At 41.8% G+C, this 13,362-nt stretch overlaps 1 protein-coding gene across 1 annotated transcript; it reads right to left on the reverse strand.

Moving 5' to 3' along the window:
- Positions 1 to 1,611: 1,611 nt before the first annotated feature.
- Positions 1,612 to 9,962, reverse strand: LOC128679869 (uncharacterized). The gene is made up of 17 exons (XM_053762347.2): positions 9,829 to 9,962; positions 9,243 to 9,418; positions 7,624 to 7,737; positions 7,330 to 7,398; positions 7,163 to 7,249; positions 6,448 to 6,660; positions 5,904 to 6,153; positions 5,690 to 5,789; positions 5,246 to 5,375; positions 4,816 to 4,969; positions 4,428 to 4,543; positions 3,937 to 4,045; positions 3,479 to 3,789; positions 3,065 to 3,294; positions 2,733 to 2,822; positions 2,310 to 2,407; positions 1,612 to 2,227 (listed from the first exon to the last, which is right to left on the reverse strand). Exons 2-17 carry the CDS (start codon positions 9,271 to 9,273, stop codon positions 1,966 to 1,968), a joined length of 2,364 nt encoding a protein of 787 aa, XP_053618322.1. The 5' UTR covers positions 9,274 to 9,418; positions 9,829 to 9,962; the 3' UTR covers positions 1,612 to 1,965.
- Positions 9,963 to 13,362: the final 3,400 nt, after the last annotated feature.

The following is a 13,362-nucleotide window of genomic DNA, read 5'->3' on the forward strand; positions in this document are numbered from 1 at the left end:
ACCAACCAACCAACCAACCAACCAACCAACCAACCAACCAACCAACCAACCAACCAACCAACCAACCAACCAACCAACCAACCAACCAACCAACCAACCAACCAACCAACCAACCAACCAACCAACCAACCAACCAACCAACCAACCAACCAACCAACCAACCAACCAACCAACCAACCAACCAACCAACCAACCAACCAACCAACCAACCAACCAACCAACCAACCAACCAACCAACCAACCAACCAACCAACCAACCAACCAACCAACCAACCAACCAACCAACCAACCAACCAACCAACCAACCAACCAACCAACCAACCAACCAACCAACCAACCAACCAACCAACCAACCAACCAACCAACCAACCAACCAACCAACCAACCAACCAACCAACCAACCAACCAACCAACCAACCAACCAACCAACCAACCAACCAACCAACCAACCAACCAACCAACCAACCAACCAACCAACCAACCAACCAACCAACCAACCAACCAACCAACCAACCAACCAACCAACCAACCAACCAACCAACCAACCAACCAACCAACCAACCAACCAACCAACCAACCAACCAACCAACCAACCAACCAACCAACCAACCAACCAACCAACCAACCAACCAACCAACCAACCAACCAACCAACCAACCAACCAACCAACCAACCAACCAACCAACCAACCAACCAACCAACCAACCAACCAACCAACCAACCAACCAACCAACCAACCAACCAACCAACCAACCAACCAACCAACCAACCAACCAACCAACCAACCAACCAACCAACCAACCAACCAACCAACCAACCAACCAACCAACCAACCAACCAACCAACCAACCAACCAACCAACCAACCAACCAACCAACCAACCAACCAACCAACCAACCAACCAACCAACCAACCAACCAACCAACCAACCAACCAACCAACCAACCAACCAACCAACCAACCAACCAACCAACCAACCAACCAACCAACCAACCAACCAACCAACCAACCAACCAACCAACCAACCAACCAACCAACCAACCAACCAACCAACCAACCAACCAACCAACCAACCAACCAACCAACCAACCAACCAACCAACCAACCAACCAACCAACCAACCAACCAACCAACCAACCAACCAACCAACCAACCAACCAACCAACCAACCAACCAACCAACCAACCAACCAAGTCTAAAGCCCACTTCCAAAGCGCAGGTGCAGATGAAGCGGCACAACAAACTATATATGAATTAACAAATGTAGGCGTAAATAAATGTACATAATTTAATTTTAATCCATTACTACTAGTTATTTTTTTCTACTAGTTATTTTCCACTTGGAGTTATATTACATGTTGCAACTTTAATAATTTTAAGCGTGAGCGTTTTAAGAATAAAGATTTTAAATTTCGATATTGTAATATAATACTTGCACAAAGTAACTGATTAAATGGATAATACTCAACGGCCCACACACGAAGCAAGTTAGTTTCTGTATTTGTGATGAACACAATTACAGAAACACACCTAGAATTGCAGACAAATGCCACGCAATGAAGGTCTTCAAATGTAATAAAGGTTAACTTTGTGTAAAAAAAAAAAACAAAGTTTAATAGGTCTTTCATTTATTTCTCATATAACTAACGTACAGTTGACAAAGTTCATACAACTAAATTAGAGAGTTATTGAGAATTTATAGTTGAGTATTTTACAAATAAATTGCAACATTTTTTAATGGCGCAATAAAATAATATTCATTGAGTACTTCTTACCATAGAGTGTAGGCAAGGCCTTGACTAGCATTGGAATTCAGAGCACAACTTTCAACTTTAAACAATCCTTTTTATTAAGTATCTATCTACGTGTATAACCTGTTAACGCTGCCATTTTGTAGTCGTGTTAAATAATTGGTGTAATTACAGCGGTTAGAAAAATAATCAAAGTGGCTTGTTTGACTGCGCACTACAGCTGGTCGCCACCGGTCTGCTCGTCGGGCAGCGGCGCGGCGCCGTTGGCGGGCAGCCGGTGGACGTCGCTGTCCTCGATGCGCGGGTAGGTGGGGCTGGTGAGCACGCCGCACGTGTTGGATGCCGCGTGCACGCGCACGTACCCGCCCTCGCCATAAGACGCAGCCCACGAGTTTTTCAGGATGAAATGTGTCGCCAATCGTTGGCCCCATCCCACTGCCGTCACTGCGTGGTTCAGCTTCTTCAGCTCACGAATGCTGAACAAGATAAATTACGAGTTATGTAAAGTTTTTAATATACTTAATAAAACGGTGAAATAGGCTTTGTGTTACTTATTACCATCGGTAGTCGAGTAGAACTCCTGATTTGTAGTACTGGAAGCTCTTGCATTTGCCGTCAACTAGGACCACGGTGGGGCCGTGTTTCCGAATCGCTACCTGGGGAAACAATACCCATACTGTAAGTGAGTTTGTTTATTTTTTCCTTTTTTCACGAAAAAGCATGGAATTGCTGTTAGAGACAACTAAACCCCTTCATATCTTTGTCATTCGTTAATTTTTTATCTTTCGTTTCGCTCATACAAGAAAAATATGGGGAAGAAACGAGACAAAATGTCAGGCTTGAGCTGCGGACAACGATTAGTTTTACAATGACATTGTTCTTGAATCCACCACCTTTAATATTGAGTTAAGAATAACTACCTACTACAGAATAAAATTCTTTAATATTAAGAAAATAATTTGTGTTAGGATAAGAGATAACCTTGAGCGACGGGATGCTGTTGCTAGTGACGTTGACGTACGCGCTGATGAAGGTGACGGGATCCACGCGGTCGTCGCGGCACTGCTCCACCTGGCGAACGGAATAATTGCTGGATGTACTCGCTATGTTTTTTTTACACACAGCACATATGGTACAGTATGTTTTTTAAGTAGTTAGGACAGTGCGATGTTTTCTTTTAAATTAGCTTTAAACGAACCTACTTATTATTTTTATACGTTAACAAAGACAAATATGTAAATATATAGTCTGCTTTAATCTCAAGCCTTTCTCTCTGCTCAAAGTTATAGTTAAAATAAAAAGACAATTGGTACCTGCGGCTTGTAAGGTGGGTAGTCAGCGAGGGCCACAATGCCCCGGTTCTGGATGTGGGCGTAGGGCGAGTCGAGCCAGGTGGGGCTGCACGTCTCCTTACCGGGCTTGTGGCCGCAGTCCAACAGACACTTGTCGCTGAGCGCCACCAGCTGCCCCGAGCGTACGAATAGCGCGCCCTCCACCGCCGCCACCACCGAGAACGCCCAGCACGCCGGGCAATTGCCTTGGTCTGGAGCACATAGACGGAATATGGGTAAAATTTTATTTGATATTTCAGATTCAACTTTCTGGTTTCGAAAACTGGCAAAAGCCTGCCAGAAGTCATGAAACGATTCATACTCTCTAGTTTACAATGAGTATTCATGTTATTGTAAGATCAATAAACCTCGTGTTTATATAAGAGAGACACCCACATCGCACATGCGTGACGCCTCCGTGTTGTCTCCAGTCGAACTCCCTTGGCAGGCGGTCCTCGAGCCGGCGCGCCTCGCCGCGCGAGTACGGGAAGCGCTCGGCGTCGAGCAGGCCGGCCGCGCTCTGCGCGATGCCCAGCAACGTGTCCAGCTCGGCCTCGAGCCGGTCGGACAGCCAGTTGACGGCCAGCTGCGCGAACCCGCCCTGCCGGTTGGCGGATTCCACGAACCGCACGTTCTGCATCAATAGGTTCTTGCGCAACGCCTCTTCTGCAGGATCCAGATATTTGCGGCTGAACTTGTCAGTAAAACTGTAGACAGACAGATTATGGATAATTTAAATTTCCTTAGCTACACTTTACAAAAATTCCATGAAAGTTTCCAGTTTCCAGTTTCCATGTCAAACACAAGTAAATTATCATTCATTCATTCATTCATTCTTATTTTTAAAGCCTTACTTCTTAAAAGCATCCACGAAGCGAGAGGGTCGTACCAGCATGGTGAATTCCTGTAGAGAGTCCACTAGGTGCATGCTATTGGTTTTCTCCACAGATCCGCATTCACGACCTGATCACATTACAAAGTAGTTACAATTACAATATTTAACCATATTTCACCATGATAAGTGTACGAGCACGTACATTATATTAAGTCATCAAAATCGCAGTAAGCGCGATTTCTATGTAATTATAATAAAATCAGTTCGCACATTACCGGCCAGCAAGCGTGCCGCAGATACTCATCAAATTCATATTAATCAAATTCAAGTTTATCAAGAAATAAAAGGTCTGATTTATATTCAGTTATCGGTGACTTTCAATAATCAAACCACATCGTTAAGGTAACTTCCCCAAAATAAGTATTGCTTTAAGTTATATACATTTTCATGTATGGATTTAGGTGTTGTTGTGAAAGATGCCAGTCAAAGACTAGTAAAATAGAGTCGTACCAACATCGATGTTGAGATAGTTGGGGTCAGGTTGCACGTCGCGGGTCTCCAGGTAGCGGTGCTCGTACGAGTCGCTGTTTGGACCCAGAGTTGAACTGTCCACCGCCACATTATATCTGCAAGTTATGTGTTACTTGTAATTGTACCTAAGATAAACACGAACAAGAAAGGTTTATACCTCTATATCTTGTTCGTGTTCTTCGTCTATCATGGCTATTGTCATTGAATGAAAGAAAGACAGTATTTATTTACTAATACTGAAACGTACGGTTACGGTTTACATGTTTGCGATGATCACAAACATCTGGTAGACAAACGATTAGGAAACAATCTCATATTAATTACTTAAATGACTTGACAAATGAGCAGCAATATATGGAATACTGACTTGAGCGGCACGGCGTCACCGCCGGGCGCGCGCGTAGCCAGCAGCTCGTGGCGGAACGTGAGCGCCTCGCCCGGCGCCGCGCCCAGCTCGCCCGCGCCGCCGCTCTGCGTGTGCGTCCAGCGCTCTACTTGCCCGTTGGATTCCTCCACATAGCCTACAAGTAAGAACATACGATCGTCATATCTCGCAGAGTTCATAGAAATAAAAAATTTGCTCTCTTGAGGAACCGAAATTAACTATTTTCAAGATTTTATATTTTAGTATGTTCATATCATTAAATAATTTACGAAAGTTTCAGCTGATATTCTCCTATGTCTTTTAATCTCGTGTGAATCGACATCATGTCCAAAGCTTTGACCCAATGTTATTATATGTGTATATTTAAGTCTAGAAACTAAGAAACTTGTAAACATCCGTCGTCAGAACTCACCTGCGAAAGAGAACTTCTCGAGGTCGGGCAGCGCGGGCACGGCGCGGTCGGCGGGCGAGGTCGCGCGGTCCTGCATCACTGTGCAGCGCCGCGTGCCCTGCTCGTTGTCCTCCGACCGGGTTACACTAGACTAAGAAGAGGCACAAATGTCGCCTAATTTAGTGGCATCACTTATGTACTTCTTGAGATCCAGATCAAAGAATTCAACTCAGAACTCGTATTGCTACACTCAATGCGCATGTTCAGTTCAATTGCACGCGTATTTTGTTATGTATGAGTTTGCATGAAAAATGAATTGAATTGATTCTAATAAATAATTTATTTACAAACTCAATCATCATCAATCTCTACAACGGCTATGTTTTTTTTTCTTATGTTTTTATCTATATTTTCTACTAGTGATACCTACTCAGTTACAGTTAAATAAAAAAGAGCAAATCTCACCAGTACTCTCTGGACGACGCCGTTAGCGCCGAAGCTGCGGAAGATGCTAGAGCTGCCGCCGTGCACGTCCACTCGGGACGACCCCGTGTTCGCATCGTACCTAGATATTATCAATAAACATTTCACATTAGAGGTGGCAATTGAATTTTAGAATCAGTGATAAAATATTTATTTAGATGCCAGAATTAGACAAAACATGTTGAAAAAAGGTTACCAAGCAGTGTATGGCTCGCTGTAGTCAGCCTTGTTCACTGTGAGTTCCCCGCGCAGCATGACGGAGCGCGAGAAGCGCAGCGGCGGCGGCTGCCGGCCCGGAGGCGGCGCAGGCCCGGCCTGGCGCCGAAACCGGAACGGGTAACTGGGCTCGCCAGGTGGAGGGGAGTCGGGGAGTAATACTGGAGGCAATGATGGGTTGCGAGGTTGCTGTGCTTGGAACAGCTCTATCAGATGCTCTGACGTCACACCTGTAATTATGTACTCTATTGTCTGAACTTGGGATTAATAGCAAAGCCACAGTCTCATACTATCTAACTAATCAACAATACAACGGAGGCACTTGTGTTGTTGATTAAGTAGTTAGTTAATTAAACAATATTGATTCCTTTCAATGATTTCGGCATCGTGAAAGTGATATAATAATGATGTTTCATACCAAGTTTTTCCTTTAAATTCTTTCCTACTTATTTTACTAATGTTATATCAGATAGAATTGCAGCTTATACAATTCTAAATGTAGTTTTCAAACTGCAGTTAGGTACCCAATGACATTTCCGGAGGTGTGTCATCATAGGAATGGTACTCGGGCTGGAAGCGCACGGGAGAGGAAGGCCGGTACTGTCCGTCTGGGCCGGACGGCACGTCTGGGAACGGGTCGCGGCTGGCCGGCGCCGGACGCGGCCCCTCCGTCCGGCCGCGTTGTGTCTCATCCTGGCTCTCCTGTTGATCCGACTGACCAAACCTTGTCTCTGTCTCTATAAATATATAAAAATATCACTGCCGTATATATATATAATGCGTTTCTGAAGTAGTTAAAAACACATTACTATATGCATACTTTTTCTGACTATCCCGGGTCTTGGATGTTTATCTATATATGTATTTGTTATAAAATATAGTATCGTTGAGTTAGTATCCCATAACACAAGTCTCGAACTTACTTTGGGGCTAGCTCAATCTGTGTGATTTGTCCTGATATATTTATTTATTTATTTATTTATTATTATTTATACATTACATTTGAAAAGTCGACTTTTATTTAAGTAGCTATATCAATGTTCTCCTTCAAATATATCTGAATATTAATGCAGCTGCGTCTTCGAAACGGTTGTTACATAATAGGTACTTAATGTACTGAATTATTTTAGCGTCAATGAAATTTTATTTATTATGCCTATAACGAAGTGAGTATTGAGAATTACAATCTTTGCCCCGAACATTTAGTAGGTACAAACTTTAACCACGAAAAACACTCACGTGTTTGGATGTGTTGATTTGTTCTCCCGCCGTAGTCAGGCACCGGCACCGGGAGCAGCAGCACCGGGAGGGGCTCGCCTCCAGCACCTGCTCACGATTACTAATGAAAAATACCGAACGCAATTACCAAAATAACTAATTACATAAGTTATGAAAGTTATTCTCACCAATTGGTAGCTGCACTCTCAACGAACTGTCTGACAGGGAACTGCGACGGTTGGCGTCTGCGAGCAAATCTGAAGAAGACAACGATTATTTACCATAATTTACTTAAATATTAGAGGAATACTAATAATTACGTAAATATTAGTTTTGGTGACAGAGTAGTTTTACTTAATAGATCGCGAGTACAGTGGATGAAAGTTTGAAGAAATAACAAAAACTATTGCTTAACTATGAAATTTATATTGTTTAACTATGACATAGGGATTAACATATCACAATGATTGCATGATGGAGACCTGTTATAGTTTGCGACCAGCGCTCATTAAGAGTCCGTCGAGTGAAGCGCACGCGGCCGCGTCTTGCAGGGGATGGGTTACCAGACTCGTTGCCAACCACCGCGCACGCCGCTCCTGGACAGCAAATTGAGATTTTACCACAAATTACAAGATATCGCAATAAAGCTTATTTCCCACGGGAGTACCTAGTAGGTACAACAGTAAACTGTACACGCTCCTTAGGGCGTTTATCCACCGCCGCCGTCACCGACCGTCACCGAGAACGAGATTATTTAGGGCCAAGTTCAATATGACGTAACGGCGATCGTTTGTCCACCGCGACCGATTATAATAATAGCTGTGTACGGTGCGACGGCGACGGCAGTGTGTGGACAAATTCATACGTGTTTTGTATTGCCGGCACATCGCCCGTCAAAATCTCGGGCCACGTTCTAGCGGTCACGCCGATCTACTCGCAATTTCTACGGCCGGGATGACGGCGCGCGGGTGACGGATGTGCGGTGGACGCGCGGCTAAGTAAATGTATGTACCGCTACTTCGGCGCCGTCATCTCGTTCTCGGTGACGTGACGGTGACGGCGGCGGTGGACAAACGCACTTACGGTCCCCCATAACTTCACATCAATCTCTAAAATATAGGTATTCGAGGTCGGTGTAGAATTACGGTAAAATTACAAACAAGAAATACCTGCAGAAATATATTTCTTCTTGCCTTTTATGACTCTAAGTATACTATCCTTTACTTGCTTGCCCCACTCCTAGTTATGTCTAACATGTTAATTGAAAATCTAAAATTAAACAAAAACATCGAACTAACTGACAAACCCATAATTCACAAATGGCGATTAACAGGTTTATTTGCATATCTAAATAAAATGTTGTAATTCTTCCTACCATTTAGTCTGAAGATTATACATTTTATGGATATGGTTAATGATACATATGTAAAACAAGCACTGAGAAGGCCATCATTCACAAATATATTTTTATCAAGTAAGCCTTCGAAAACTCTAAAACCAAACAATGAACTAAAGTTATGAAACGAGCTCAAAAAAATTAATAGTTTACTTTCAAAATCAATTTACACACAGATAATTAATTATAATGACTAGTTGCGTACAGTTTGTCGACACAAACCGTTTAACTAAAGCGTCTACAATTGATTTTATTCCACAGACGATGTTCGTAACGTTATCGATGTTCTGGAACAGCGTTCGCGAGGCCTGCGAAGCTTCCTGCTGGGGACTCATCACAAAGATTCTACATTTACGTGCGTCACCCGGGTAAGTGCCTACTTGAAATGATAAGTGGTTGAGAAAATATTTAAAAACGCCTATTTTCTTTCAGTGAAATTGATAAAATAAAATTACAACAATGGAACTCGAAATAGGTTAAATAGGTGGTTGAGGTAATTGTGCTGAACAACCTCTTGTATTGTAACTTCATTTATCAAGTACTGTACGTACGGTACAGTACAGTAAAGAAAGTAAATTACCTTTCCTAGATCCGCACTATCAATCTATTTCGATCCTAAGAGTACCTACGCCCAATATTGAATTCGGGAGGTCCACATATAAATCCACCGGGAATCGAACACGAGGCCGCGCTTGTTTGACCCACCTATCCAGCACACCAGCAGAGCCGCCCTCATCCTCCGCCGAGTTCACCGTCGAGTCACTCTCACTTCACAGCACAGTTCACCAACGCCCCGCGCGCTGGCCCGACGTCAACAAATTGCATCAGCGGCCGGCCACGGCTTAAGAGCGGACCTCGCCCCTCCTCCGCTAGACCTTCGCCTGAGCATCGTTCACAATCTGCGGTCAAACTTACGAGAAAAAGTTGACCAAAACACGAGCACTTAATTAGAGGATGAGTTCCGCTGCACACTGGCATTGAGAAATACATAGGTACTTGTCTAACTTTTGTATATACTTGTCTAGTATTAACAAGCAAAATGGTACATAGCTAGCAATGCCACACATGAAACCGGAAAACAAGTCGTATAGGACTCTCCAGATGAGAGAATAGTGACAGTAACTAGTTATAATTTCATTAATAATTAATAATAGTTAGGTACATCATAATTTAAGAGCGCAGATACCTATTCGACTATACATAAAAGTCACAAAAACTAATTGTGATAATATTTTCGTTCGATTTCAACTAAATTTCCTCTTAGTCTACATTAATAATGGCTTGACATTACCTGAAACTAACCGAAGCAGAGGTCTTCATAGAAACACCTAGTTATTTCACACGCAAACAGACAGGCTCATTTCACAATTTAGAGCACGCGGGAGAAAATCTGAAAATGATTTCAGATTTCACATTTATTTAATGCAAGTTTGTAGTTGTTATAAGTACAAGTGACGCCTTGCTCGGGCTAGGGGACAGCAAACATGAGGGCAACTAGTTGTTGACTAGGTCTAAGCGTGCGCGCTGCGCGTGCGTGACGCAATCGGAGTTAAGCTTTATTTCAGCACATTCACGACCTGTATCAGAAGACTGAATATGAAGACCTCAGGCTCCAACTAAAATTAAGTATTTCATAACGTCGAAGTCAATCGGCTTGGTACCTATTTTTATGCTGACGGGAAAAATAAGCATGTTTTTTAAAAGTTTAGATGGAAGCGTTATGCTAACCAGCCATACAATAACTAGTTACATATAATTATAAATCGTACAAACAACTAGCGGCCCGTCCCGGCTTCGGTCGGGTAAAATCATAATAAATTATACCTACCCCTAAATCTTCCTCAGGAGTCACACTATCTATTGGTGAAAACAGCATGAAAATCCGTGTAGTCGTTTTTGAGTTTATCGCGAACCGACAGACAGACGCGATAGAGGACTTTGTTTTATAATATGTAAAAATTTAAAGATCCCAAAATAAGAATGAAATAGCGAAACTAAAGGGCGCCGAGAGGACCGTCACCAACAGCCAGTGCTCGTTGCTGCGCTACCGTTCTCGTACGAACTGTTCAACTGAGCTGACCATTTTGCGTAGAAAAAGTGCAGGTTAAAAATAACTATGTAGGTATTTAAATTTGTAGACGCTAGGTAGGTACATAATTCCATTGAATTAAAAATTCACACGGAAATACGAGTAATCTACACAATACCTGCTGATTTTGAACAAACGCGCAACCAGCAGTACATGATTAGCAATAGTTAAAAAACGTAGTACGATTATCAGATCGCGAACAATTTCTATGAAAACTAGTCGTTGTCAGTATGCAACAGACATTACGTGACGCGTGACGCCGCCGCGGGAGACAGAAGACAATGTCGCAGATAAGCTGACGGCTGACGATGCGTTGCAGAATAATCATGGGATAGTACGACACGATGAATATAGGAAAGGCGGTCGCCATTGCCAGATCTCGAAGAAATTAATATAAAACACTAGCGGCCCTGGCACCGGCTCCGGCACTCGGGTAAACTATAACAAAAAAGTAGCCAATGTTACTCTTGAAGGTGTCGTCTATACCTGTGCCAAATTTCATCAACATCGGCCCAGTAGTTTATGAGTTTATTCATTGGAAACAAAAATACAAAACTTTTTTCTCTATTTCATCTGAACGTTTTGACGGTTGCTTCCTCAACCATTGAGGTACAGGTATTTTGCTTTACTACTCTCGTAATTGTGTAACAGCCACTAGCCAGTGCAAGCTTTGCCTGTATCAAACGTCTGTTCGGTAGATTTTGCGTGAATGTTAATTACGGTGATGTAGTAATGTGTGCATCTCCCTAAAGTAACTCGTGATATTGAAACGAGAGCTCTTGAAATTAAGGCTGCTTAGACTAAAACATCGCGCTCTCGGCTTTCAAATGTTACAACATGCACAACACTCAATAATTTTAGTGGAGATCAAACTAAATAATTAACTACAATTGAACTGAATTTTAACACTTAATTTACACACTTAATTTTATATACAATATATACTTAATTTTAACACTAATTTGCAAAGTTATGATGATACGATTTGTTATGTGAATTAAATATATGAAATTAATAAGGTTAGGTATTACACACGTCACAACCTCACAACACATACCTACAGAACGAAAGCTCTTCCTCTATAAGGTATGTAGTAAAACTATACAGCAATTTGCAATAGACAGCATTCTAATTGCGGGCAAATAATAAGCATCTGTGGGCCTAATATGCATGATTTCGTATGCCATGCCATGAATGGTATTGTAATTGATCCATGTGACATCATGTGTACTTACATAAGCTGTGGAAAAAGAGGGTATCTGTAGATGTGCAGGTAGTCGCCCGCTTTACTGCTAGATGTGTACCTACTTGTATAAAATGTATTTTATTTTATTAGGCATCCTTGTGTAGGACTCTATCATGTGAGCATTTTCCCGGTTACTTCCGCAACCGTTGAGCGTCAGAGCCCAGGATATCATACACATAAACAAACATCTTCAGCTTTATTTTGTTCATGTTCATTTATTTAGTGCACAATAAGTAGCCTGAACTATTACGTAGGTACCTAGGTACTAGTTATCTTCTTTACAATACGTGTGAACAATATGTACATGATTGAGTCGAGAGCCAAATTTTGGGCATGGCTATTTTATTGACCCATCAAAAATGGTCACCATGACCTTAAGGCATGTCTTATAACCGGTCGTGTCGCCGGTGGTGACGGCGACAGGGGATTTCCTAACGAACAATAATAATAAGCGATAGGATAACCATTCATAACAAATTGGCTTAACATTTTTTGTCCATATTCAAATGTCTACATTTCTAGTTTTTGCCGATAATACATATAATGATTAATGTTGCGGTTTCTATTGCCGTCAACTTCCCGGATTATGAGGTACCTACTTATATATATGATTACAATCCACCCTGTGATACAATAAATATTTAATCATCAAAGGTGTTATCTGAAAAACCAACTAATGATTATCCTCTGTTCCCCAGTGTAGTCGATTGTGAACCCGAAATAATTGCATTTCTGTCAAATGGCGAAAAAAGCTCCGAATGGAATTTAATATAGGTACTACTATAATATTACTAAAGCTACTTCGGAATTACTGGATGGATTTGAATGAAACTTTTGTGTTCTATATGTTCTATATTAAGCATAGGCAACATATAGGGTATAAATTATTTTGAAAACTGAAACACTGGAATTATGGTACAGCTAAACTATAGGAAATATAGGAATGACGCCTTAACAAAAGTGGTTCAGCCTGAAGAGCATTTTGCTGTTGAGGTATGAATGCCTGGAACACGTGATGCAAACCCATGATAGGACAACTAGTATAGGAAGTATTGAAATAACGACAACAAACAACTGATGGTACAGCTAAACTATAGGAAATATGAGTATAGAAATGACGCCCTAATAAAAGTTGTTCAGCTTGATGAGCATTTCTTGTCGATGTATAAAATCCAAGATCTAGAAAACCTGAAGATGAGTTATAATGGTCCAGCTAAACTATAGGGAATATAGTTTTACAGACTGATCAACAAGGTTGAGGGTAAAGCTTGTTGCTCAACATCCTTCAGACAAGTGCCGGTACGTAGGTAACAATTTCTTGAGATTGATATGACTCAGAACATCTGCAATGTCGCAGAATAGAAATATCTGCATACGAAATATAAAGTACCTTCGTAATTTCTCGAAGTAATACTATCCGATCCAGACCTAACAAACATTACACATAATCTGTGTGGATCAACATCCAAGCTTGAAGTAGATTCTACAAT

The sequence above is a fragment of the Plodia interpunctella genome, chromosome 22 (assembly GCF_027563975.2).
Source record: "Plodia interpunctella isolate USDA-ARS_2022_Savannah chromosome 22, ilPloInte3.2, whole genome shotgun sequence".
NCBI lineage: Eukaryota > Metazoa > Arthropoda > Insecta > Lepidoptera > Pyralidae > Plodia > Plodia interpunctella.

Excerpts from the sequence above, each read along its gene's own strand:
- LOC128679869 (XM_053762347.2), bottom strand. The coding sequence starts at position 9,273 with ATGAGGGCGGCTCTGCTGGTGTGCTGGATAG. Across the intron at positions 6,154-6,447 it reads ACCTCCGGAAATGTCATTGG|GTGTGACGTCAGAGCATCTG; the intron begins GTACCTAACTGC and ends ACATAATTACAG. Across the intron at positions 5,376-5,689 it reads GCGTCGTCCAGAGAGTACTG|TCTAGTGTAACCCGGTCGGA; the intron begins GTGAGATTTGCT and ends GCCTCTTCTTAG.